This window comes from Syngnathus floridae, chromosome 22, assembly GCF_059516105.1.
Source record: "Syngnathus floridae isolate MCC-2025c chromosome 22, RoL_Sflo_1.0, whole genome shotgun sequence".
In the NCBI taxonomy this organism is placed as follows: Eukaryota; Metazoa; Chordata; class Actinopteri; order Syngnathiformes; family Syngnathidae; genus Syngnathus; species Syngnathus floridae.
The window spans coordinates 1,412,516-1,436,640 of NC_142434.1; the positions used below are offsets into that span (position 1 = coordinate 1,412,516).

General features: G+C 52.0%; 4 protein-coding genes across 11 annotated transcripts in view; 1 reads left to right on the plus strand and 3 right to left on the minus strand.

Moving 5' to 3' along the window:
* anks1b (ankyrin repeat and sterile alpha motif domain containing 1B) overlaps positions 1 to 7,463 on the minus strand; it is a 35,074-nt gene extending 27,611 nt beyond the window's left edge. For both annotated transcript variants that reach the window (XM_088367526.1, XM_088367525.1), the window contains exons 1-3: positions 7,318 to 7,463; positions 6,415 to 6,953; positions 654 to 734 (exon numbers count right to left, since the gene is read on the minus strand). In XM_088367526.1, coding sequence (XP_088223652.1) covers positions 654 to 734; positions 6,415 to 6,545 — 212 coding nt within the window. In that variant the 5' untranslated portion in view covers positions 6,546 to 6,953; positions 7,318 to 7,463. The remainder of the gene's footprint in view (positions 1 to 653; positions 735 to 6,414; positions 6,954 to 7,317) is intronic.
* A 189-nt stretch (positions 7,464 to 7,652) lies between these two features.
* On the minus strand, positions 7,653 to 17,709 carry bltp3b (bridge-like lipid transfer protein family member 3B). 6 transcript variants are annotated; one of them, XM_088367521.1, is made up of 24 exons: positions 17,458 to 17,709; positions 17,133 to 17,311; positions 15,267 to 15,429; positions 15,149 to 15,187; positions 14,991 to 15,082; positions 14,724 to 14,913; positions 14,480 to 14,620; positions 14,244 to 14,411; positions 13,987 to 14,167; positions 13,836 to 13,919; positions 13,605 to 13,760; positions 13,163 to 13,275; positions 12,957 to 13,098; positions 12,699 to 12,892; positions 11,899 to 12,597; positions 11,236 to 11,816; positions 10,863 to 10,946; positions 10,504 to 10,652; positions 10,250 to 10,398; positions 10,037 to 10,187; positions 9,877 to 9,912; positions 8,891 to 9,150; positions 8,540 to 8,824; positions 7,653 to 8,474 (listed from the first exon to the last, which is right to left on the minus strand). In XM_088367521.1, the coding sequence occupies exons 2-24, from the start codon at positions 17,174 to 17,176 to the stop codon at positions 8,346 to 8,348; spliced, it is 4,230 nt and encodes a 1,409-aa protein (XP_088223647.1). In that variant the 5' UTR covers positions 17,177 to 17,311; positions 17,458 to 17,709; the 3' UTR covers positions 7,653 to 8,345. The 6 variants fall into 6 exon arrangements, with proteins under 6 accessions (XP_088223647.1, XP_088223646.1, XP_088223648.1 ...); XM_088367520.1 differs by having other exon boundaries at positions 17,391 to 17,709; XM_088367522.1 differs by having other exon boundaries at positions 8,540 to 8,655; positions 8,722 to 8,824; positions 17,133 to 17,708.
* Positions 17,710 to 18,442: 733 nt separating this feature from the next.
* ckap4 (cytoskeleton associated protein 4) lies at positions 18,443 to 20,694 on the plus strand. Its single transcript, XM_088367532.1, has 2 exons — positions 18,443 to 18,930; positions 19,360 to 20,694. The coding sequence occupies exons 1-2, from the start codon at positions 18,529 to 18,531 to the stop codon at positions 20,437 to 20,439; spliced, it is 1,482 nt and encodes a 493-aa protein (XP_088223658.1). The 5' UTR covers positions 18,443 to 18,528; the 3' UTR covers positions 20,440 to 20,694.
* ikbip (IKBKB interacting protein) lies at positions 20,559 to 23,994 on the minus strand. Of its 2 annotated transcripts, XM_088367534.1 has the most exons (4): positions 23,432 to 23,941; positions 23,232 to 23,349; positions 21,370 to 21,591; positions 20,559 to 21,315 (listed from the first exon to the last, which is right to left on the minus strand). In XM_088367534.1, the coding sequence occupies exons 1-4, from the start codon at positions 23,620 to 23,622 to the stop codon at positions 20,794 to 20,796; spliced, it is 1,053 nt and encodes a 350-aa protein (XP_088223660.1). In that variant the 5' UTR covers positions 23,623 to 23,941; the 3' UTR covers positions 20,559 to 20,793. The 2 variants fall into 2 exon arrangements, with proteins under 2 accessions (XP_088223660.1, XP_088223659.1); XM_088367533.1 differs by lacking the exons at positions 20,559 to 21,315; positions 21,370 to 21,591 and adding an exon at positions 21,669 to 22,860 and having other exon boundaries at positions 23,432 to 23,994.
* Positions 23,995 to 24,125: the final 131 nt, after the last annotated feature.

The window sequence follows — 24,125 nt, forward strand, 5'->3', positions numbered from 1 at the left end:
CAAAATAACTAAATGAATAATATTTCCACTTTTCTTTTGCCCCTTTCTGGTCGGCTGATCCGCAGCAGGAAATCCACATAATTGCCCCCAAAACACGTCGCTAATCCCCCGTCATGGTGCGCTGGCTCGCCGGCTAATCCGCACCGCCGCGACAGCGTGTTGTTTGGAGGGATGCTACGTTAGCCGCTTTCAATTAGCAACATTTGGCTTGAAAGCAGCTAATTACTCAGATGCACCCTGGAGAACTATTTTGAAAATCCAGGGGCCCAAAGCTAGTTTTACTTGGCAACAAGAACATTTGGTAGGCTATCACAAGTAGACCCACAAAAATCGTCTCAAGAAGCCAAAAAGGTACCAGGGTCAAAGCAAGCCCTTTTCCAAAGATAGACGTTATCCGACAACTTTTGCAATGCGACCAATCTCAATTTTCACTCTGACCCAAATGCAAGAGCAGCCAAAGTTTATTTGAAGGACGCCTGGTATGAGCGATGGCTGAGAATGTTTACTTGTGAGCGGAATGCAAATGCTGCCCTTTCCTTCTTGCTTCCTATCAATCAGGTAGCGCAGCTCGAGGCGGAGCTAATTGTTCCCTGCTTATGTTTCCGCGCACGTCACGACGCACACAAAGTTGGTGTGTGTGTGTTAAGCGGTACCTGTGTCCGTTGAGCGAGGCGTGATGCAGAGGCGTGTATCCCGAGCTGTCCGTGCAGTTGACGTTGAGGCCCTTCCAGATGCTGTGGACACACAAACGCATCATTTGAAGAATGGAAGGAAAAATTGGCACGTGTGCATAGAAACGGAGCAACTTTTTGCTGAGCGGACATAAACTCAGCGTGTCCCCCGCTCTTCTCATTAAGACATAAAACTCTCTGGCTGAAACGAAATGTTCTTCTTTGGACTCCTGCGAGGGCCAAAAAGTGGGAATGAGATGAATTCCAGCCAAATTGCAGGTGAAACGAACAACGCTAACATGTTTTGGACGACACGCTGAGGTGAGCTGACCTCAATGTAATTTGCTGTTGGCGCTATTAATCAGGGCGGCGACGGAAGTAGCCCCAAGGCAACGCGCCAAAACGTCCCGCTCCCATAATGCACCTCGACAACTTCACTTAACTAATTAATCAATCGGAGGGGAAGCAGTTGGAATATTGCCACCCGCCGCAATGGCCGACAGCATCCGATGAGAAACTTCCATCAATTGATCTGTGGAGGGAAACGTGTTTGTGTTTGTCTGTGCCGGCGACGTATCGTGACAGGCGGAGTAAATTAAACGCTCTTGCACGGGAAGCGCCGGACGCTTTGTACGTGCTGTCAGCCACCTCGCGAAAAACCAAAACGAAGAGCAGGTTGGTGGGGGGATTTAGCCGCAGATAAAAGACAGGAAGTGGCCTTGCTTCATTTCCTGTTGCCAGGAGATCTTCACACACACTCGCTCGCTTGTTTTTGACCTGCCAGGTGACAAACAAGCAAGTCGGAAGCTTTGATGTCCAAGCCCACAAAGCCTTTCAACTCCCATGATGCTTTGGGGCATGAATACCCGACTTTGCAGCCGCTGTTCGCATTTGCATGCGTGTGAAATTCCCGCCTGATTGCATAACCAACGAATAGAAAAGTTACTTTAAGTGTATCGAAACAGTCAACAGACAAAAGTATTGGGACGAGCCTCTATTTTTAGGGACGGACCGATTAATCGGCCATTTTTGACAACATAAGAGAGACGTTCAAATAATAGCATCCGCGAAGAGCAAACGTTGACATCAACGTGGGGGACGACTCCTGCCTACGGCGCGGCCGTGTTGTTATTTTGAAGCGCTGCTCTGCGTGTTTGGCAGCAGCCCAGTGGCGAGCGTTGCACAATGCCTATATAAGGCGTGCGGCGGGGGCCTCCGCGCCTTCGCTATCTCCTGCTAACGTAGCAAGCAGGCGCAGATGGTGCGGGTCGCCACGGCAACCGGCCGTCCTGGGATGAATCAGCGACAAATGCTCGGCACCTAAAAGCGGCGACCTTTTGCTGCATCTTCTGGTTTTTGACGTGCCACTGAGGCGCTTTCCAAACACAAGAGGCCCGTATTAAAGAGGCGACCTGTGGCGTTGCAAGTCAACGCCAACTTGTTCTCGACTATAAATACACGACAGAGCAGTGCTATAAAGTCAAGTGCCTGTGGGAGTGGGGGGGGGGTGAGCATAAACAAGGCACGCTCACAACACCCGGCGTGACTTAGGGCCTGCGATGACACGCGACGGCTCCCGGCACGCATCTGCCAATTGCCGTGACGGCCGCGCCGGCGAGTCGGGAGAGGCGGCACGTTACGCCGTGAATCAAGACATTAGGAGGCCCCCGGCTGGCGATAAATCTCGCTAAGGGGAGACGTGTACGCTCTCTCTCCCTCCCCAGCCCCAAAAAGGTATTTAAGAGACGCTGCGGAGCAAACTAAACTGAGGACAAGGAAGCTTCGTGAAAAATGCTCACAGCCTGACGAACGTCCCGGGGGGTATTTCCCCCTTTTGGCCTTGTCACTTCCTGGTTCCCACCACCAGCTTCTCTACAACGTTCCCCCGCGGGTGCTCGCTAGCTCGCTGGCTGCCCTTTCCAATTAACGAGAGAAGGGAGGGACGGCATGTGGAAGGGGTGAGGGGGGGATGTCGATGCCGAGTCGGGAAGACCGGCAAGGAGCTCAGGCACCGACGGCGTGGCTCATGAAAGATGCAGGGACATATGGATGCTAGCCCCCGCGCCGTCTACTATATGACCCAGTTCATATGGAGCATGTGATTCAATCCCGCGCTCGCCAGCGAGAGCCGATGTCGAGTCAGCGGGAAGGAGCGATTCGACGCCGGGCGGGAATATGGCGGCTACGCTCGGGCATATGTTGCCTTCTTGTCGGCGGGATGGAGGCACAGGTGGCGGAGGCGAGCTGCCACGTGGCAAACATGGCCGGTTGTTGACATGAAAGCGCAGCTTTTGAAGCTTGGGAACGCAGACAAGCACAAATTGGAAGTGAAGTCATCAAAACAAAGGTCAAATATTTCAGAAAAAATATATCGAATAAATTAAAATAATCTAAAATACAACAAATTAAAATACATTAAAAAAAAACATCTGCAAAACTTTTAAAACAATGGAAATATATATATAAAATAAATAAAAATACACCCAGCCTCACACATCACTAAATCAACCAAGCAGAAAAATCTCTTACACACTCCGGACACAGAAAAGTGCCGAGTCACCGCCCGAAAAAGCCGAAAGAGGACACGCCCAGCAGCTTTAAGAGCTTTGTGAACAAAGCAAGATTTCAGCTGGCACCGAGCAACAATTTGGAAGAAGCTGCAGTAGAAATGTCCTCCAAAGCATCAAAGATGACTTTTAAGATTTCAGACGCTTTCAAATTCTCTGCGCTGTGTTTGTGTGACAGCGGCAGGATCATTACACAAGTTTTTTGCTCCCATTTCCAGTGTCACCTGCAGGATGTCGGCGACAAGGAGACACAATCTTTTTCTCGTCGTCGACAAACTTATTCCGCTAACAAAAGACGAAAAGCAATTTTGGGCACGCGCAACGGCGTCTGCAAAGCCCTGAGGTGAATTCTCTCAAGCTTTCTCCAAAAGCTTTTCCGCTAGCAGCTCCCCCACATACACACACACACAAAAAAAAAACCTCTATGGGAGGTGTGCTTGCACAAAAAAAAAAAAAAAAAATGAGGGGGGGTAGTCCCCGCAAGACAACCTGCCCCAATTACATCGCATTAGCTTGCTCACACATGGCGGGCGACAATGCCAACAACAACAAACGTGTTTGACAACCGCCATTTGCATGCAAAATGGGATTTGCACAGCATTGAAGCGCTGGTGAAGCAGCATGTGGCTCCTTATATGACTTTGTCTAAGTACACAAATAATCGAATGCAAAAAAAAAATACACACCTATTCAATAATATATTATAAACCCACCTCAACTCGATTTCAAAATAAAATGCATCATCTGCTCTGTAGAAATTCACCTTGATTGAAACATTGACCTGTCTTGAGGTCAAGTCTGCTTTTTGTTCAAACGGAGATCCACAAGGCACCGCCCCTTGCCCACCCGCACTCTTTCTTCCCTCCTTCCCTCAGGGCCAGACGGCCACAAATGGTCTCGCAGTGACTCAGCGGCGATGAAGAAAAGGCCAGAGGGACGGGAAGGCAGAGGGCTCGGCCGATCTAATGAAACAGGAAGTCGCCAGAATGATGAGTCAAGGTGCGTGCTGTAAATCGCGCTTGGCGATGACGCGGGGCCTTCGCAACTGCATCACGCCATCAACGATGACTCCGGCGGTTCACTCGTTTACTTTCAAAACGGCGAATTGGTCGGGCTTGAGCTTAACTCGCCGGGACCGAGAAGAAAGGGAGGATGCTGGAAGGACAGGCGATACACAAAGAGCTGCAAAGTGTGTAGGCCGAAGCCCCGCAGGGGTGCTCGGGAATGCTTACTCAAGAGCTCCAGTGTCTCCCCGTTGAGTCAGGAGACGAGCAAGACGGGAAAGTACTGCAGGACAATACGCCGTGTAAATGAATATGCTGCTGACACATGAGACGGGTAGCGGCGTTGCGGAAAGCACGTTTTCCAACTGTAAAAGAAAAGGCTCTGAGGAGCTGAGATAAACAACAAAGTACAGACTCGGGATTACAGTATTTGGACCGCAGCCGTTCAGGCGGCCTGAATCAAAGAAATTTCAGTCCATAATTTGGATTCATACGGCAGCCCGATTAAGCGGCAAACTTTTTGGACCGGACCAAATCTGCAACTCAAGTCTAACCCAGATTCAACAAAGATACTACCTCAATGACAAGAGAAAGCCTTCGCGACCCTAAATCAATTTATCATGCCCGTCTCGTCGTTTTATCCGATCATTACAATAACATTAGCGCAAATTCGTGATTCTCAGCGTTCGCGTGCAGTCGGGCGCATGATTAATGGTCCGTTTTTCATTGAGCAGTTCTGCAGCAGATGAATATTTGATGGCTCGTTTTAAGAAAAGATGAATCGCGCGCATATTTCATGTGTCTTGCCGAAGCTAGTTAGAGGATAACTGCACGCTTAACGCCATCAGGCTGCCAAGAAATGCGCTGCACGCCTGTTGAAGCTAGCTTCGCAAATTGTTTATATTAATCGGACAGACGCCTAGACGGGCATGATGTATTGATCTTGGATCATGAAGGTTTTCAGCGTCGTGTCACCTAGGTCATGATGTATCTTCATTAAGTCTGGATGATGGACTTTAGTTGCACATTAATTCAGGCACGACTAGTTTGCTGCCAAAATGGGCTTGCAGTAGGCTGCTCAAACCCATCGCAGCGATTCTCCAGTTTTTGAGCAGTCCGATCCAATCGGGCCTGGAGGATTTCCCTTTCGCCACGATAGCAACTCTGGTTTGCTTGCGCAATCCATCAGGAGGGCCGTGTGGAATGCGTGATGTAAGGCAGGGTCACCGGCCTGTAGATTAGACGGGCTTGACACAGGACGTAAAATATTTCTTCCTGTTATTAGCATTAGTTTAGCTCCATTTAGCCTTCCCCCACTCTGCAGTGAGTCAAAAGTACAAACACGAGCGAACGGGAGTGTGAGAGCCCGTCTTCTCGGGAGACTCACTTAAAGCTTGTTTGTTTGCAAAAGTGGAGGAGGAGGAGGAGGAGGAGGAGAATGAAGCTAGCGACGCGGGCTTCCCCTGAACGCGACAAGCTAACATCTGCACGCCTCATTTGGAGCCATAGCAGCACATGAATGAGGGGATGCTTGAAAAACAAAAAAAGACCTTACACTACTAAAACAGATTACAAAAACACTTAGCATCATCCGATGAATCTGTCGGATATTTGCACACAAACGGTGGAGCAAGGCATGTAGACAAAACTCAAAACAAACCCACAGGCATTCATTCTTTATCGTCTACAAAATAATATACAGCAGGTGACTGAGTTGCAGGAGTTTTGTTTTAAAGTACAAAAATATAAAATGCTCTTATTGAAAAACACAACTTTTTAAAGGTAGGCTGAAAAAATCTTTAAAAGGTTAAAGTTCACAGGTCACGTTTGAAGTGACATTTTACATTGTTAACCACCTCCACTTAGATGCTGATTACTAACTATAAAGCCATTCATCTACTGTGGCCCCTAGTTGAGGGCTTCCAACTCAGCCTGAGGCCCACCCTCCTTGCTTTAATCTCCCTAATCACCTGTCCCCGGTGAGAAGATGCTGCAGGGCGAGGAGGAGGCAACCAATCACCTGAGCGGTCTCTTTGAGGTTCTAGTTCAGGTAGGGTTCATTGTTTTCCAATGGGCATCAAAGTAAGTCTTTTTTATATTATTGCAGGGCTATTGTTCTCACCAAACAAAGCTGGAAAGAAGCCCTCTTTGATTCAAAGGCATAGAACATACCTCAGCAGGTTGGGCAGCGGAATGGAACCGGAGCCCGAGCCCAGCAAGCCCCTCTTGCCGCTCAGCAGCTTCTCCACCACGGCCACGTTCCCGGTGCGGGCGGCCTCCAGCAGCTCCTGCTCCTTCCCCATCCCGGACACGAGTGCTGCACGACGATGTCGGGCCAGCGACGACCGCAATCTTCCATCAATTCAAGCTCCGTGCACGCTCGTTTCACCGCGGGGGCATGCTGCCGGTGCTCCCGCTCGGATGCTGCAGAGAGCTTCCCCCGCCGCCGCCACCACCTCCACCCCACACGCACACACCACCGTGTTCAGGTACTCCCCGTTCATCCAGGCTTGGAGCTCCGGTACCTCCTCCGGGGAACCCGCCGTGAAGACCTTTGGCTTACCCCGAGCGAGCCTCCACTCTGGTCCCGCTCCTATCCAGCTGATGACAAGCTGGAGGTGAAAGCGTGTACGCCCACCACGGGAAGAGGCTTCCCTGGCCGGTCTTCCTTCCACCGCTCTCGGCTGAACCTTCCGCACTGCCCGGTGCCCCTGAGTGCAGAGTCGTGTCAAGCTCACTTGACGAACCTGCTAATTCCGGTCTCCGCTTTCAAAATAAAACGCCACGCGGATGTCGTCACTTTAAACTTTACTACAAAATGAAATAAAGTATACTAACTACGTATATGTTTAATTAAAACATGAAATACAACTGCCACGTTTCTATTTAACCTACGTTTAACTACTAAATCAAATAAAATGGCCACCTTTCAATCCAGTATCATTTTAACAAGCCAACGTCAACACAATTTAACAAAACTATGCTAGCTAATTAACGAAAAGATTAGCCCGAACAGTACAAAAATGATTTTAGCAGTATTTCAATGTTTTAAGTATACAAAAACTGCCTTCTTACCTTAATTCTTATCGATTATTTGGTCATCTTGTATCTCAGACTCACTTGAGGCGTTTTAGAGACGGTGCTTCGCTGAAATTCACTTGTATAAATGAGTTAAATAACGCCAACGACATTTTCTCCAGTAAAGCATCTTCGTACGTATAAATTCGGATTTGTTTTATTTTAAAAGCACAATGGTTTACTTCCTGGCCCTCACGATGAAGAGGGCGGGAATGCAATACCTTTGTTCGAGTCTTCAAAATAAAATGCTGAGATAGCTCGTCAATGCAATGATGAGCACAAAAAGGATTTCTTTTCACAATGTTGTAATTTTAAACATAAATAAAAAATAATTCAAATTATATATTTTTAATTACTAAACACAAAAAACAAAACAATTCTGAATAAAACATTCCAAAGAAGTTCATTTCCTGTCAAAATAAACATCATCTGAGTGGATGGTTTTCTTATTTTCATATTAGATTTTTTTTTTTTGCTTGTTTTAATCTGCAATTCAGCAGCGTTGACAGACAAAATATGACAAGATAATCTCCCTTTGTACAGCTCAATCAAGATGGCGGACAACCACACGGGCAGAAAGACGCACAAAGAGCAATGGAGCGAAGCTGAACGGGAGTACACGCTGTACATTTTTCCTAGAAAAATAGCTGGGAAGCGGCCCAACCCATAAAAACTCATCTGGGGAATGAAATGCTTGTTCTTACCGACGCGCACATTCAACACTGTGCAACAGTTCAGATTTGTGTACAAAAGAGCTCTCACATTCTAAGAGGACACACACACACACACACACACACACACACACACACACACATATAAGAGCAAGATGTGCAAAAAATTGATCTTTCCCCGGTGACATTCCTCAGAAACATTCATTAAGATTTGATTCAACCCTTGTCCAAGTCCACATCACGACACGCACACATATCATTTTGCTGTTAAAAAAAAAAAAAGTACTTTTCTTCATCCTCTGCATTGCTTCATGAAGGAATTATTAAGTTAGGAAATATCCACACGATAAGCGGCTAGCTGGTGTTGACCTTGAGGCTGTTGATTTTGTGCAGCAGCGAGTCCCTCTCCATCTGAACCTCGGCCAGTGCCATTTTGGCCCGGGACAGCTCCACTTTCAGGCAATCGTTCTCCTCCATCAGCATCTGCGGGAGCGGTTGTCGTGGTATCACGTGCGCGTCTGAGAACGCCCACAATGGTGCTAACTCACTTGTTCGTGGTTTGAGGGGCCGGCGGGGGTCTGCGCGGCTTCCGTCACGGCGACCTCGCTGACCGTAGTCAGGGCGCCATCCGTCGTCGACGACGACCTTTTGGCCTCGGGGTCCGCTGTGAGCGGGAGGAACCGGGCGAAGTCAGCTCGGGTTATGTTAGCCGAATGTGCGGGCGTCTCACCTCCGATGGAGAAGGCGCCGTCGTCACGTCGGCGGATGAGCAGGCTGTTCACCTGCAGCGTGATGGGCTCCGAGTCGGACGGGTTGTCCCGCCGGCTGTCGTCCTGCGGCAAAGAAAACAAAAGTAAGCTTTGTTTTCATTGAATTTCATCAAGAACATTTTGGCTCACCTTCAAGTTTATGTGCGTGTCCCGTACGCTGATCTCCATAGGCAGCACCTGCGGCGCCGTGTCTTCCTCCAGGAAGTGGGCCAGGTTGTGCAAGGTGGACATGAGCAGGCCGGCCCGGTAGCCGCTCAGGCGCAAGTCCAGGAAGCCGTTGCGCTCGGCCAGCGGCGAGCGGGCGGCGGCGCAAGGCCCGCTCTCCAGCCGGGCCCGCACCTCCGGGCGGTGGGGGGCCCCCTTGGACGGCGTGGGCACTTTGGCCGGCCCTGCCAACATAAACGTTGATGGACGCATTACATCGACAGCTAGAATGGACGAATAAGTCTGAAGAAAAACAAAGGCAGGAGGGACGGCCACAAAGCGACAAAAAGTGCTGAGAAAAAGGGAGGAGAGACTTTGACCCTCGTGCGAGAAGATGAGCAGCTGGCGACTCTCGGCAAAGAATGAGGACCTCGGTTCAACACGTCGACTGTTTATGAAATTCAGGTTTGAGCGTACAAGACCGAGGGAGCGGAGTCATGGTGTGATGTCGAGGTTAATAACAGCAACAGCGGGTCCAAAAGAAGGAAGGGGAGGGGCGGGGGGGGGAGATAGCTGGAAGCAGCAAGAGGTTTTCTCTCGTCGGCAGGAATCGCGGGACTGAAACCGCAAAGTCTGCTGCTGCAGTGGCGAGATGGAAGGGGGTGGGGGGGGGTTAGTGAGTGATGTGCGAGAGGGAGGGTGAGTCAGTCAGGCAGAGAGGAAGACTCGACATCTGCACTTGATTCCACTAGCACGCACGTTGTGCATGGCTTAATGTCGCATATAATGGGAGCGCTCCGTCGATTACCGGCAAATTCTTCAAGGCGGGCGTCGCCGTGGCTACGGAACGAGACGCCATTAGGCGTGCGTGACCTCCGCGCGTGTGGCAGAACTTGTGCAAAGGCGACTGAAGGAGAAGTGTCACGGCGCGCACACACACATGAGCATGCACACCAGGTTGCAGGTGTTACCTTGGCTGCTCTGAGCCGGCATTGAACACACCATACCTGCGGGGTAAATATGACCAAGGCGTGTTAGCGTGTCTGTTAGTCCCGGGATTCCGAATCACCACCGAAGAGGCTTCTGAAGTTAACCGTGACCCGATAAAAGAACGGTGTGGGCGGGGCTTACCCAGGCTGCGGCTGCTGAGGTACTGCCGCAAGCTGACGTTGCCCAACTGGACGGGCGTGACTTTGTCCACCTCCAGAGCCACGGCCGTGCTCTCGCCCACCGCCTCCATGGCCACGCACACCGAGTGCACCTTCAGCACCAGCACCGACACCTGGGCAACACACACACGTGTCGACTTCGCCCTCATAGGCAAACACATGTCAGAGTTCTCACAATGTCCTTGGAGGGTTCATCGATGCTTTGCGAGGCGGCGCTGACGGTGTCGGGGGACACGCCCCCTTCCTGCTCCGGGACAGGCGCGGGGGCGGCGACCTCGGCGCCGCTGTCGGCGGCGGCCTTGAATCCTGAGATGGACATGTCATCTATGTACAGGAAAACAGGGGCAGAGAATTGACCTCGAGTTTTTTTTAGTGTTGTGCAACACTGCCGCCTGGTGGCTTGATGTGAACTTGCAAGGGTGCGCGCACCTCTTTCCATCAGGCTGTAGGTGTCGCCGTCCTCCAGCAGGTAGCTGTCGATGGAGATGTTGTCCAGTGACTGCAGGGACGGACTCTTCTTCATGTTCTTGTAGGTCACGGAGAAACTGGACTGCGAGCGGTCGCGCATCAGGCGCCCGCTGCAACACACAAACGGCGCCCTTGTCTGACACGCGTCTACATGGATGAACGTCAGTGTTCACGCGTGACTAGTCACGACAAATACTGTACAGCGGCACGCCGAGAAAGGACGCATGCAAACGTGCAAATACGTGCGCAAGTTTGCACTTTTATGTATGACACATACTAATAATTCATTAATGATAGTCACAGATCCATTTGGGCCTTACATGTTGGACATGGAATAAAGGGAGGAGGATCTGCAGGTAGATGAGGAGCTGAGGAGATCGGAAACGACAGACAAACTTCCTTTCCTTGGTAGAGAGAACACACACACACACACACACCTTGCGAGAGTCAAAAGCGAAGAGGCCAAAAAGGAAGTTGAGAAATGTTGCAGACCAGAGGAGGAAATGAGAAATGACGACACAAGTGCGGTGAAGGACGAGAGAACATCCATAGTGAAGCCCATCGCTGCTATTTATGGATGTACATGAAGCACCAGCCAAGGTTATTTTTTGAGGGCATTATGTATGACTGACTGAAGTGGTAGATGTTGAGTGTGCGTGGAAAGCTGCTAGCTAAGCATAAACTAGCAAATACCTGGACGTGGACTGGGTCATCTTGGCGGCCGCAGCTTTGTCCTCACAAAGCGGCTCACCTGCCTGAAGCTTGCTTTCGTCCTCGCTGGATAAAACCTCGGCCACCATCTCCTCGCCTTCACCGGAACTCCGGCTCCCGGCACTCTTGGCCGAGGAAGTCCTCTCCTCATGTGAGGACTGGTGATTTGACGCCGGGGCGGTGGTGGGGACCAGAGGGTCGGGCCCCCGAGATGTTTTAGCCTCGGGCACGTCGCCGCACAGCATTTCGTCCGCGGTGGAGGTCCCTTTCGCCTCCGCGTCGCCGGCCGGCTCCAAGGTTCCTCCGCTCGCCGAGGGGGACAGCTCCGACCCGAGAGGAGTTCCCGAGCCTTCGGTCTGGGCGACGGGCTTGAGGAGGAGGGAGACCTCGGCGCTCTTGAGCAGCAGGCCCAGGCAGGCGGTGAAGGGCCGGTGGTCGGCGGGACGTTGGGATGGAGCCTTCCGCAGACACCCCATGTCTTCCAGGTCCTGCTGCAAAGTCTGCTGCAGGGCCTTGATGCTGCGCTGCAGACGCATCAGGAACACATACTGCTGGTGGCTCACCTGGGGAAAAACAGCCGAGAAGCTTTGGCACTCTGCTCTGAACTCCGTTTACACGTCCCAAAGAAATTAGAGCCAAGCGTACCTGAGCACTGAGATGTTTGTGAACCTGCACCAGCAGGTGGACATCAGCATCTTTGCCCGAAGACGCCAAAGGAGAAGAAGGCAAGCTGTCCAACGATTGCGGTTTATGGAGTCCGTTGGATGGACTGTGGGCCGGTGGGGGGGCGCCGTCGGCGCTGTAGAACTCCTTCAGCAGCCGCTTCCTCTGCATACGCCCGGCGGAGTCGGCGGAGGCGCTGCGGGACATTCCCCGCAGTTTCTCCTGGTGCGCAAGGAGCTTGGCGGGTTGGCAGGCCCACACGGTGAGGGGGAAGGAGTCCACGAAGGGTTGCGGCCGCCCCTTGCCCTCATAGTCCACCCAGAACTGCGCAAAGTGCATCGCCCAGAAGTCGGCAGCGGCCGGCATTTTCAGGGCGTCGGCCGTCATACTGGGCACCACCAGGCCGCGGTAGATGTCGTGCAGGCGGGTGTCCTGCTCGTGGGCGTGGTAGCGGAAAACGGGATGAAGGAGCGGCAGAGAGGAGGACGAGCGGGGGAAGGAGACGTAGGAGGGCGAGAAGAATTCTTCACCCTGGAAGGCCTGCAGCAGCGCCTCTAGGTGGGCGCGGGTGCAGTTGGCCGGGTGGCGGGTGTTGGTGGCCACCATCTCCGACGTCTGCACGGAGACGGAGCGGGGAAGGTCCGGCGGGCACGAGGGGTCCCGATCGGCCGGGATCACCAGCTACGAGGACATAAAGACCACTAGTGGACACTCAATCTTCCAGTTGGACAACTGAGCTAGTTTCCAATTTTTGGTTTTGCTTTGTTTTGAACTCCCCATACCTTCAGCATGAGGCCGTCCACCTTGACGTCCACGTGCTCGTCGGGCTTCTGCGAGTCGTTGAGCTTGTAGATTTCCATGAACTGCTCCAGACTCTGCCGCAGGTCCAAAGCGAAGAGGTTGAGCCACACCAGGCTGCGAGCGTCCAAGACCAGTTGCAGGGCGTTCAGCTGGGCGTACAGGTTGGGACACGGGACTGTGGGGGCGGGGGGCTCCGTTAAAAAAAAATCGAAAAAGCACCACAGAGCATGTGGACTTACTGGGGTAGTCTTTTCCGTCCGGGAAGTAGTACTCCGTGAACTCGACGTGGATGGCCGCCATCTCGGGAGGAAGATACAAGGACTTCTTATTGCAGGAGATCATGGTCTTGGGGCTGGAGCGACGCTGGTCCGCCGTGGAAACCTGCCGACACCAAATACTCGATCAGCGGGAGCAAAGGATGACGGTTAGGGCGAAAAAGACCGACCTGGTAGATGCTGAAGTCGGCCATCCTGAGGACCACCGAGCTGGACATGAGCTGCGTCTTGGGGCTCTGAGGTGGCGCGCTGAAGGACGAGGTGGACGACGTATTGATCTTGCCTTGGGAGGAACCAGCGGGTGAGAATGAGGCGAGCGCCACGAGACGAGTGACCGAGGGGAGTCGGCTGGGCCTCACGCGAGGCGCGTACCACCGCACCGCACCGGAGCGTGCGCACACACACACAGCACAGCATGGTACCTGGCTCAAGGCACCAGCAACACTGGGCTGGAGGCTGCATGTGCGGGCTCCATTCTACCAGGGCTCCCTCGGCCTCACTAAGCCCAATGGGCCAATACACATCGTCCCTAACGGACACTGGGGACACAAAACCCAGCGTGTGTGCACGCGCCGTAACAGTCGCGCCCGTCGGCCATCCGAACGCGCTTACCGGGTGAGCCGTGCGCGGGCGCCGCCCCCTGCTGGCCTCGCACCGCACTCTTCAGCATCTCCACGTTGGACTTGAACTCATCCAGGAGGCACCGCGCCCAATCCTCGCGCGTTTTGGTGGCCTCGCTGTAGTGCATCCAGTGCATGCAGCTGTCGCCTGGAACAGTCAGGTTATTACTAGAGGCAAAAAAAAAAAATCATATTGATTGAAATATGTCAGATAAGGGCACACCTGCTTTGTGGAAGGGGTAGTAGTCCAGTGTGATGGAGCTGAAGGACAGCTGCATGGCCCCACCTGTCATCCTCTTTTTGATCACTGCCAAGAAAGACAAAACAGCCTTGTGTAAAAATCACGATGACAAAAGCGTCATATTTGCTTCCACCTTTGTCCGGGGCGTGGATGTCGTCGCAGATGTGCAGGTCCAGGTGCGTGATCTGCAGGTGGTGCGACGTCTCGCACACGTCGTGGTCGCTGAAGAGCTTGGCCATGGTGGCGCTCTGGTCGGCCGCTGCCAACGTCTGCGCCGGGCGCGCCTGCTGGGCCGAGGGCAGCCCGGACGACGCCTGTGAGTCGAGAATGAGGGGAAATTAATTTCAATCCAGTTGGAGCAGGAGGGGTCTGACGGGCGGCGGTGTTGACCTGGTCCTCGGTGGCCAAGCTCTTCCTCTGCTGCGCCGACTTCTCCATAGCCTCGCTGAGGGACTTGGCGTACTGCACCATGGCTTTGAGCTGCGAGTCGGTCAGCACCCACAGCAGGTCGTCCAGGATCAGAACCAGCTTGGAGGCCACAACATTGCAGTCCTTCATCTGGACCGGAACGGGGACACGTCAAAGACAGACAGGGGGCGGCGGGTGGTTGCGTGTGGATATCTTACGCGTCGCTTGAGCGTGACTCGGATCTTGGACTGGTTGGTGATGAGGCGGATGGGCGCGCTCAGCATGTCGTGCTCGGCGCTCTGGATGGCGTCGGCCTCGATGCGGATCATCTGCCAGCTGATCTCCTTGAAGGACAGCAGCTGCAACGTATGAGACCGTGTCTTAATCTGGCAACGCACCATTACACCCAGCAGAGGGCGCCCTGCAGACAAAGGCTTTGGTGGAACGTGCAGTTTTGCATACCTCCCCCCGCTGAGGGTCCTGAATGCGTGTGGAGCGCAGGTCGCTGAGGTTCCAGCTGTTGTCGACGCTGTACACCTGCAGCTGGGAGAGCTCGAAGGAGGCGTTGAAGGCCTTGGCGCCGATGCGGATCACGATGGAGTTGATGGACAGCGACATGCCCTCCACCACCTTCTCGGCAAAGCCGTACTCGCTGCAAACCATACAAACCCGTCAGCAAGAAATCGCTCTGGGCCACCTTTAATTATTTCTTTCAGGGCGGGAGCTCACCTCTGACCCGACGCCGTCGCTATAGGGGAGGGGCCGTTGGGGGGACGGGGTTCATCGCAAGTGCTCATTTCCATTTCTACTTTATCAAGCGTCTGGAAGACCAAAAAAATGAGGTGACTTACCCCCCCAAACGGTTCGATGAGCAGGTAGCAACTTACCAGGGTAATGGGGTGAGTCTTCAACTTGGTCCAGGGGATCTGTGGACGAGGTGACACAACGATCATGAGCGAATGCGGCGGCGTGCCATCAAATGATCGGAAATGCGTGTCGGCGTACGCGGATGGCGGCCTTGTTGCAGCACACGCGGTTGATGGCCAGCCAGGTGGGAAGATCCAGCAAGCTCTGGAGCACCTCCTCGTCCAGCTCCAGGTTGGTGAGCTGACCTTCGCCCTTCAGCGTGCTTAGGTTGATCTTGTCGGGCGACAGGTTCTTGGCGAACCTGCCGGCACACGGGAAACATCCCCATAGAATAAATTCACACAGAAAATGTTGGTGTTTGCACAAGGTCCATCAAGTTTTTTTTTTTTCCGTGCGTGTCCACACTGCAAGTTTGCTCTTTGATTTGAGCAAACAGACTAAAACACACAAAGTGGACGTCTGCAGTCTTCCAGTGGAATGCCGGGGGGGAAAAAAATGGTTGTATTGCAAAGAATTTTCTAAAGAAAAAGTTACAGAAGGTGTGAGGCCCGAAAAGCAATGCAGGTCATTTCTTTGTGGACCGACCGCACCTCCTCCTATCACAAGCAGCGTCACATTCCTCTCCAATTCCGTAAATTATTTAGCAGAGGCAACCTGCACGCTGGCTACACACACACAAAAAGTAAAACGCACAATCATGTCACACAAGTAGTCGAGACGCAAGCACAACAAAATTTGAAGGACGAAAAATTATATCTAAAAAAATCCATTGCCAGTGAAGGTCGAGGGATTTGTTTATGACCTGAAAGTGGCGTGAAGGTGAGCACGATGCAGAAAGCGACATCCTGCCAAATATTGCTCGCTCACGCACACGGAGGACTTCAAGTGCACCCACAGTAAGCCAGCGTGATTCATGCCTTAACAGTCAGCAGTGAGGCCAATAACAATAGGTTTCAACTCAAAATGGATGCTAGAAAAAGGTATAACACAAAATGGAGGACATACCAAGATTTCATCCATTGTTCAACAGTGTTGTTTTAGAAACAGTGAGTGAAGAACGGGAAGGTGTATATAAGCGTGAAGGGCGTTATTTGAGGAAATCATATTCGGCAGCACAGGCCTCAGGAAAGTTTTTGCACCTATGTTGACACAAACAACACAACCAAAGACGATGCGAGCGTGACAACACGAGGGCGCTTCGACACGACCTCTTGCGACCGGTCGGACGCCAACAGGCCTGCTCTGGGGCAACAATGCCACTTCTGCTGCCACTTCCTCTACAAACGTTGAAATGAAGCAACTGTTTGCACAAACACATTATAAACCAGAAAGAGGCAGTAAGGTTGGCAGCAGGTGTATGGAGGAAAAAAAAAAAACAATGGGTGACGTCACAGCAGCTCAACCATTGAAGACTCTTGAGGAAACCCTGGAAAGGGATAAATAATGCAGGCATCTTGGAGCTAGTTAAAATAAAACACGGGAAGAAAATCGTGATTAAGTGCTAAAACGAGAGATTATTTGAATTCAAGCGAGGCCACTAAAGTGATGACACGGCAAGTTTAATGACATGTCAACAAGATATGAGCACCTTGCTCTAATCGAATGACGCGTTGGAATACGTTCACGTTGCTTCCCATACCGATAAAAATGATTTTTAAAATAAAGTTTAAGGTGGAAGATCACGTTAAAGGTACGTCTAAGATTGTTATTTGAATAAATCAGACTCGGAGAGGCAACCGGTTCTACCTGTCATTTGGGCTGTCGAGGGATTAGCCCTGCTAGCCTGTTAGCTTAGCCCGGTTAGCTGCGTGAGCTCAGCGAGGGTCACCGGAGGCAAAAGGCCGACTGACAATCGCCGCACGGCGGCTGCAAGGGCCGACAAGCCGTCCGGAACCACAATGACAAAGTCTTGGTGTCGGGCGTTTCTGTAGGCTGACCGTAAAGCAGCTTCTGGATCACCCCTGCCGATCGCCCCCCGTACCCGGTTGTGTGTGGCTCACTAACCTGGAGAGATGCTTCAAGATTTGCTTCTTGATGAGCCCCGCCATGGCGCCGCGAAGTCCGGGAGACTTGCTCCGGGTGGTTGCTTGCTTAGCAGGCTTCCCAACTCAGCTTGGACGCGACACGGACGAGTCAGAACGCGGCCGTCCTCATTTTTGGACCGTGCTCCCGCTTCATTTTTCCTGGCAGGAGGAGGAGGAGGGGGTTCAGGGCATGAGGTGGTCGTTCTTGGAGACAAAGCATAGCATAGTGGTGGTACACCTCCTCAGCTCGGTAGAGGCTCCGAAAACAAAGGGGGTCCAGAAAGAAGCTCCCCCGAGGTGAGCACCTGGATGGCGGCGGGCGGTGTCTGCTGTCACCGGGGCAGGGCGTGCAGTCGTGATGCATTCATGCGACGCTCGGAAAAAGTGATGATGCCTTTAGGAGGCATCGTGTCTATTTTAAAACATTTCCATCTAAATGTCTCAAAACAATAAAATTGTATCTGAAATGCTAAATCACTTGAAATAGCTGTTTTAAGTTAATGTTTGTATATGTGTATAAATGTGTCACCGGCGGGAGGCTGAAATTGATTCTTTGCAAAATGAATATGCAAATTTGATGAATCATTCAAAAACAAAGTCTTTTCTTCACAGGTTTATTTTTTCGCAAAATTCCTGTATTATTATCTCATTTGATTCAAGACGAAATGACGTGTGGACACGCAGTACACGTAGACGTTACTTTGGCGCTCTCTAGCGGACAAGATTAGAATTGAGAGCGTTTTGTTTACTGTGGGTTTCACTTGTTCATTGTACTTTTGCTTAACGTTAACACTTTCTTTCTTTGTAGGGCATGTACAATAATCCTTTTGTGTCATTTCTTGCGTTTTAAGATTAAATTCAGATCTAAAACTACATTTTTCTCTGCACGACAAGTACCTAAAACAATGAGAAGTAGGAAGAAATGTAGTAGAGTTAATCCAATTTACCCACAGATTGTAAAACAAGGACTTTTTGTTCCTTAGAAACTTGTGAGGTGGCATTATGGGATGTGGCAGGAGGCCAGTTGCCACGTATGGTGGGAGGTGTTTTGCTTCTAAACCACGCCCCTAGATTATAATAATATAATTTTAAAGTTTAACATAACGCATAAATGCTTAACTACCAAAAATGTTGTTTGAGAAGTTAAATATTTGTTACTTCGTTGTCACTTTTTTGCAGTTTTTGCATTAGTTTCGCCTGCAGGAGTCCAACATGGGACGTCCCAAAAGGCAACCTAAAGACACGACTCGCTCCCTGATACGCTATTGCAGCGCTGGTTTAAAAAAAAAAGAAGCAAAAACTCCATCCATCCACGAACGCAAAAACGGGCAGCACAGCGACACACGTTCTTTTCACACAGTTCACCTCCAGCGATCATGACGGCCAAGAACCGACAGAAGAGCAACGCCGGCGAGAAAGCCGCTGCAGCTTCTGCAGCTGCACCGGTGCATAAGGAAGAGAAGTCCCAGAAAAGTAACGGCGTGAGCGGCTCTTCAGCCGCCCACGGGTCGCCGCGCTCATCCGGGAAGAAGAGCGGCGGCAGCAGCGGGGGCAGCAGCAGCAGCAGGGGCAGCAGCAGCGGCGGCAGCAGCGGCAGGAGCTGCTTGGGCACCCTGTTCTCGATGCTCTTCTACGCGGTAATGATCGGAGGCGCCGGCCTGGCCGCCTTCCACTTGCAGAAGGTGGTGGAGGAGATTCGGCAGACGAGCGCAACGCACGCCCAAAGTGCGCAAATCAGCGCCGAGATCAGCGGCAAAATGGACGGCGTCGTTCAACAGGTTCGTTGAGATGTCATTCGGCAGGCACTGCACCCAACTTATTATTAATTCCAGCATTGTGACCTTTGAAGTGACTTTGCAGTCCCTGTACTTCGTGTCTGTACTTGGTGTACTTTTGGATCGAGGGGCGGGTCAGGGGTTGGCTTGAGGGGTTGGGTGAACCCCCTTGGGGGGGTCACTGAATGCAAACTACACGCATGGCAAGTCAATCAACTCGCTTGAGCCATACTCAAAATCTTCTAAGGAATCTCCCCAGACTAACGAAAGCTGTTTGGTTTCATTCTGACTTTAAGATCACTTCTGTTTATCTACAACATGTCCTCCATAGGTTCCAGGAACTTTGAGTACTTGTGACAGATTGATGAATCATCATCTGCAGCTGAAAGGTTCCACCGTAAAATGCTCTCCTTAATATTTTTCCAACTCTAGGTTGCCTCTCTGAAGACCACGGTGGACAGTCTGGAGTCGTCATTGGGCGCCACCCGCGCCGAACTGGAGGGTGCAATGACCCGGATGGCGAGGGGCGAGGAGGAGACCCGGCGAGTGGAGGAGGCCCTCCAGAAGCTCCAGAAAGACCTCCTCAAGGAGCTCTCCGAGGGCATCAGCGAGGTGAAGGAGGCCCGGGAGCGTGACTTCTCCTCCCTGGAGACGACGGTGGAGCAACGTTTGGAGGAGGTGAGCCGCTCGGTGCGCGCCAGCGTGGCCGAGTTCACCGACGCCCAGGGCGAGGCCCAGAACCAGCTGGCCGACCTCAAGGCCCGGCTGGGCGGCATCGAAGACCCCGCCATGGTCAAGGAGGAGCTGGCTGCCATCGTGAACGTGGTGGCCGAGATCAGGGCGACCAAGCAGGAGGCCGACGCTTCCGCCGATTCCATCCGGGAGCAGATCAACTCGGTGAGGGAGGAGCTCCGAACCCGTAGCCAGGAAGTGGCGTCGCTTTCCCAGGAGGTGGAGTCCTTCAGGTCGGTGGTGCAGGACACGGTGGGAAGTCTCAAGCTCTCCGTGTCTAACGCCGAGACGGAAGTCCAGACCCTCAAGGACCGAACCGGCGTCCTGGAGGTGGCCACCGAGGGAGTCCGCGACATGGAGACCAAGCTAAACGAAGTGGCCGCTCAGGCGCAGAAGAGAGCGGACGACATGGAAGCCCGCCTCAAAGCCTCAGAGGAGAACAGCGAGTCCATTACCTCCAAGGTGGAGTCGCTCCTCTCCCAGTACGACACCCAAGAGAGCGACCTGGCCGGCAGAGCCTTCTCCGGGAAGGAGGTGGAGGTCCTGAGCAAGAACCTGGAGGAGCTGCGGGCCAACGTGGAAGCGGTGGGGGAGGCGCAGGACTCGCTGGCTTCCACAGACTCGATCATGGCGCAGCGAGTGGAGGAGCTAGAGAGGCTGGCCGCCGAGGGGACCAGCGAGCACGCTGCCAAGCTGGAGGAGCAGCAAGAAGCCATCGCCGCCTTACAGACGGCCTTGGAGGCATTGTCCCAAGGTCCAGAAGCCCAGGCGGAAGAGTAGCATCGTCACAAATCACAAAACACTCTTTTCTTCGTTAGTAACTTGAAGTTGCACAGGTAGGACAAGAAATGAGGAGGGAGCTGGATGGACTGCTGAGCTGTGAATCAACACTCAATCTGCACTGTTAGGGGTTTTTTTTATTTTACAGCTTCCTGCCTTCACCAAAGATTTTTTTTAAAATCAAAAGCAATAAGGTCTTGTCTAGAATTTGTTGTTTACTCCTTTTTATTTTACAATAAAAAACACTCTTCTTGACCTCAATGTCACATTTTCATGTATACTACACACGACAACCTTCTAGCTCCAGAAAGTTGAATTATGAATTAAATTAAAAAAATCAAATTCTGATAAAACTTAGACCTGATCAGTAGTGACACTTATGTCCTGCTCTTGGGTCGACGTGAGTCCGTCTAACGTGCGTCTGAGCTGGGCGATCTCCTCGTCCCTCTTACCGAGCTCCTCGGCCAGGTTCCCCACGCGGAAGGTGAGGTCAGCCAACCGGGGCTCCAAGCCCCCGAAGTCTCTCTTGATGGCGCCCACTTTGGGTTTGAGGTCCGCCGCGAAGCTCACCGTGCGGATGAGGCGAGCCCGGCCGCCCTCCAGCTCCCGCAGCTGCTCCGACACGCCGCGGTCGGCGGCGTCCAGCTCGGGGAGGCGTCGGCGCAGCTGCTCCAAGGCCTGCGCGTTGCGTTCGGACGCCGCGCGTAGGTTGGAGACTCGTTCGATGCTGCCGGCCAGCACGTCGCTGATGCGTCCCACCATGGAGCGCTCGGACCGCGACGCCTGCTCTTCCAACTCCGACACCTGCGTCAGGAGGGAGTCCAGCTCCGAGCGCAGGCCGTCCATACGCCGAACGTCCGTCCTCACCGACGCCACCTATTGGTATTTCAGTCAGGCGTCAAGAAGTAGAGGCTGATGAATCAAACGCACCTTGTTGGAAAAGTCCACCGTGATGGCGGAGGTGCGCGCTTCAATTTGGTCCACGGCGCCGCTGAGCGCGTCCACGCTGGACCGCAGCGCCGAACGCTCATCGCTCAGCCCGGACGCCCACTCCTTCAGCTGGCCCACGTCTTGCTCCAGGCTCTCCAGCTGGGCCCGTGCAGCCTTCCGGCGACCCCCTACATCGTCCAGCATCAGGTGCACGTTCTCGCACTGCAAGACAGAATGAGATTCTGTTGAGAATTATCTTGCTGATGTATTTCCCCAACATGACCACAAGAGGGCGCTATTACACCTGTAATCCAGTAATTTCCCAAACTACTGCATACAGACTAATTAAAGTTTTCACTGTACTGTATTTCGGTAAATTAAAAAAAAAAATCCAATTTGTTTATTTTATAATTTATTGGTAAAATATCAATCATGTGGGTCTACAAATGAGCAGCAGTCCAGCTCTGCTACCACACTGAGGACAAAGTAATGCATGGGGGGGATAATTTAACAGAAAATAGTAACACAAAGTAACAAAAAAAAAACCGAAGCTTGACCTATTTTGACACTGAACTAAGAAAATAATTCCAGCAATGATAAGCAGAGGCCCTTCCTGTCCTCTCTGCAGTGTCATTACTGTGTGATGTCATCTTGAGGGGCTTCGGCTGGCTCCTCCCACTCTTCATCCGGCTCCTCTTCTTCCTCATTAGTCTGCCCCGCCCTGAGTACCATGGTGAGTTCATGCACAGCCTCCCGCACCACTTCCAGCTCGCTCTTCATCTTAAGGATGGTGCCGCGAGCTTGTAGGGCGTCAATTTCCTGGCGCATGGCGAGGATCCGGTTGAGCGTCTTCAGCATGTTGTCCTCGGCCGAAAACACCTGCAGCGTTAACTCCTCCATGCGCTTCTCGGCGCCGCTCAGGTCGGCCCCCAGTTTCACTATGGAGCGCAGCGCCTCCTCCACATGGGGGAGATGCTCCTCGCACTCTTTGGCCCGCGGCAGATGCTCCTGAAGTTGGGCGCTAAGCTCCGCCTCCTTGCGGGCCAGCCTCTTGATGTTCTCATCCATTTTGTGGATCTGCTGGGTGTTCCAGTCCAGCTGCGCCTGCGCACGCTTAGCGTCGTCCTCCTCGGCATGCTCCATGGCTCGGGCGTTCCTCCTGGTGCTGTCCTCCAGCTCCTCAAGCTTCTTGGCCAGCGACCGGGCCCTCCGCTCAGCCTCGTTCACCCGCTCCGTGGCGCTGGCGTGGGCTTCCCGGGACTCAGCCTTGAGGGAAGCCAGCTCGGAGGCGGCGGCGGCGAGCCGGTCCTGCCACGTCTCCGTCACGTTGAGGAAGCGGGCGTTGATGGCTTGCAGGTCGCCCGACGCCAAGCTGTCCTCCGCTTGCAGCGCCGCCACGGCAACGCGCAGCTCAGATACATCCCGTCGAAGCCCGCTCTCCGAGGATACGGTGGAGAGCGCCGCCTGGAGGTCTTCCTCGGAGGCGGCGAGCTGCAGCCGCAACACAAAACAGGAGGGCCGTTTCTCAGGGAGTGCTCAAGCCAGGAATCCACAGATTTGTTGGAAGGGAGGGTACCAAAATGGCAGTCGCCTGAGGTAGGGTACCCGAGAGGGTGGAGCTTGACACACTGTTGTCTGTTGTTTGGTGGGTGGACAGTTTACGTGTAATATGACAAAATGTGATTCCACAAACATCACCATGGGTTAATTTGGAACCCTCATGAGATACAAAAGCTCTCCTCTTACAGCTGGAGTGGTTCTGTCATTCATACCCCAATGCATTTATAACACTTTTGTTTATATATTAGCTCTAAAGTGTTGATTACTAAGTGTCACGTTGCACATTTTAGAACAAAACTTACTTTTTTGGAAACCATCTCGACTTGTTCCTCCATTTGAGACAAACTTGACGTCTTTCCATACAAACGTGCAAATTTTTCCTCCATTTGAGAGAACTTGGCATTCTGCTGCAGCACCATCCTACAAAAAAATTAACATTTATTAATTAAGATGAGACAAAATATTATTTGAACTTAAAAATGCACGTGTGGTTTGAACTTACCAGCTGAGTGCAGCGCAGACTGCAAGCGAAAGTACGCACATGATGCATTTAAGATCCAAACTGGAGGATTTGGAAGGCGTGCTGACATGCTCACGCTTTGCTTTTGTGTCTTGGTCTTGTTTGTTTGCAGAATCGGGAGTGACTACTTCATTACTTTGCTTTTTCTTTCTTTGCTTCACCTCGCCATGCATTTTGACTTACTTGAAACTGGCCCAAATCAGCAGGAACGGGGAGGGAAAAAAACTCACCAATTTTATTGAAGATGAAACACTAAAGTCCCCAAAAGGTTCAAAATATACAGATAAAAGTAAAAATGGGATTAAAAAAACACTCTTTGCACGTCAACTCCTCATTTCTTTTGACCCGGTTGTGCTTGAATAATGCTGGTTTCATGTACCTCGGAAATTGCAAAGTCAACACGAAAGCGATGACTCTGGAAAAATAAAACTTCCAAAGTTACTGCAAATAACTACACTAAAGCTACTGCTAATACCCCACTCAATTCACAGCAGTGACCAAATGAGCTGTTTGTGAAGGAACTGTCACTTTAATGCTCGAAAGGTTTTAAAAAATCAATATTCCCACTTTTCTGGAAAACCACGAACGCCTCACACAGCCACGTCAGCGGTTGCCAGCGTTCCCTCACGCTGACACAAAACTAAGTAAATAAGCTTTTTAATAATAATAAAATAAT

Excerpts from the sequence above, each read along its gene's own strand:
- bltp3b (XM_088367521.1), bottom strand. The coding sequence starts at position 17,176 with ATGGCGGGGCTCATCAAGAAGCAAATCTTGAAGCATCTCTCCAG. Across the intron at positions 13,920-13,986 it reads CATCCACGCCCCGGACAAAG|TGATCAAAAAGAGGATGACA; the intron begins GTGGAAGCAAAT and ends CTTTCTTGGCAG. Across the intron at positions 13,099-13,162 it reads CCGACTTCAGCATCTACCAG|GTTTCCACGGCGGACCAGCG; the intron begins GTCGGTCTTTTT and ends TGGTGTCGGCAG.
- ckap4 (XM_088367532.1), top strand. The coding sequence starts at position 18,529 with ATGACGGCCAAGAACCGACAGAAGAGCAACGCCGGCGAGAAAGCCGCT. Across the intron at positions 18,931-19,359 it reads TGGACGGCGTCGTTCAACAG|GTTGCCTCTCTGAAGACCAC; the intron begins GTTCGTTGAGAT and ends TTCCAACTCTAG.
- ikbip (XM_088367533.1), bottom strand. The coding sequence starts at position 23,622 with ATGCATGGCGAGGTGAAGCAAAGAAAGAAAAAGCAAAGTAATGAAGTA. Across the intron at positions 23,350-23,431 it reads GTCTGCGCTGCACTCAGCTG|GATGGTGCTGCAGCAGAATG; the intron begins GTAAGTTCAAAC and ends ATTTTTTTGTAG. Across the intron at positions 22,861-23,231 it reads TCGAGATGGTTTCCAAAAAA|CTCGCCGCCTCCGAGGAAGA; the intron begins GTAAGTTTTGTT and ends TTGCGGCTGCAG.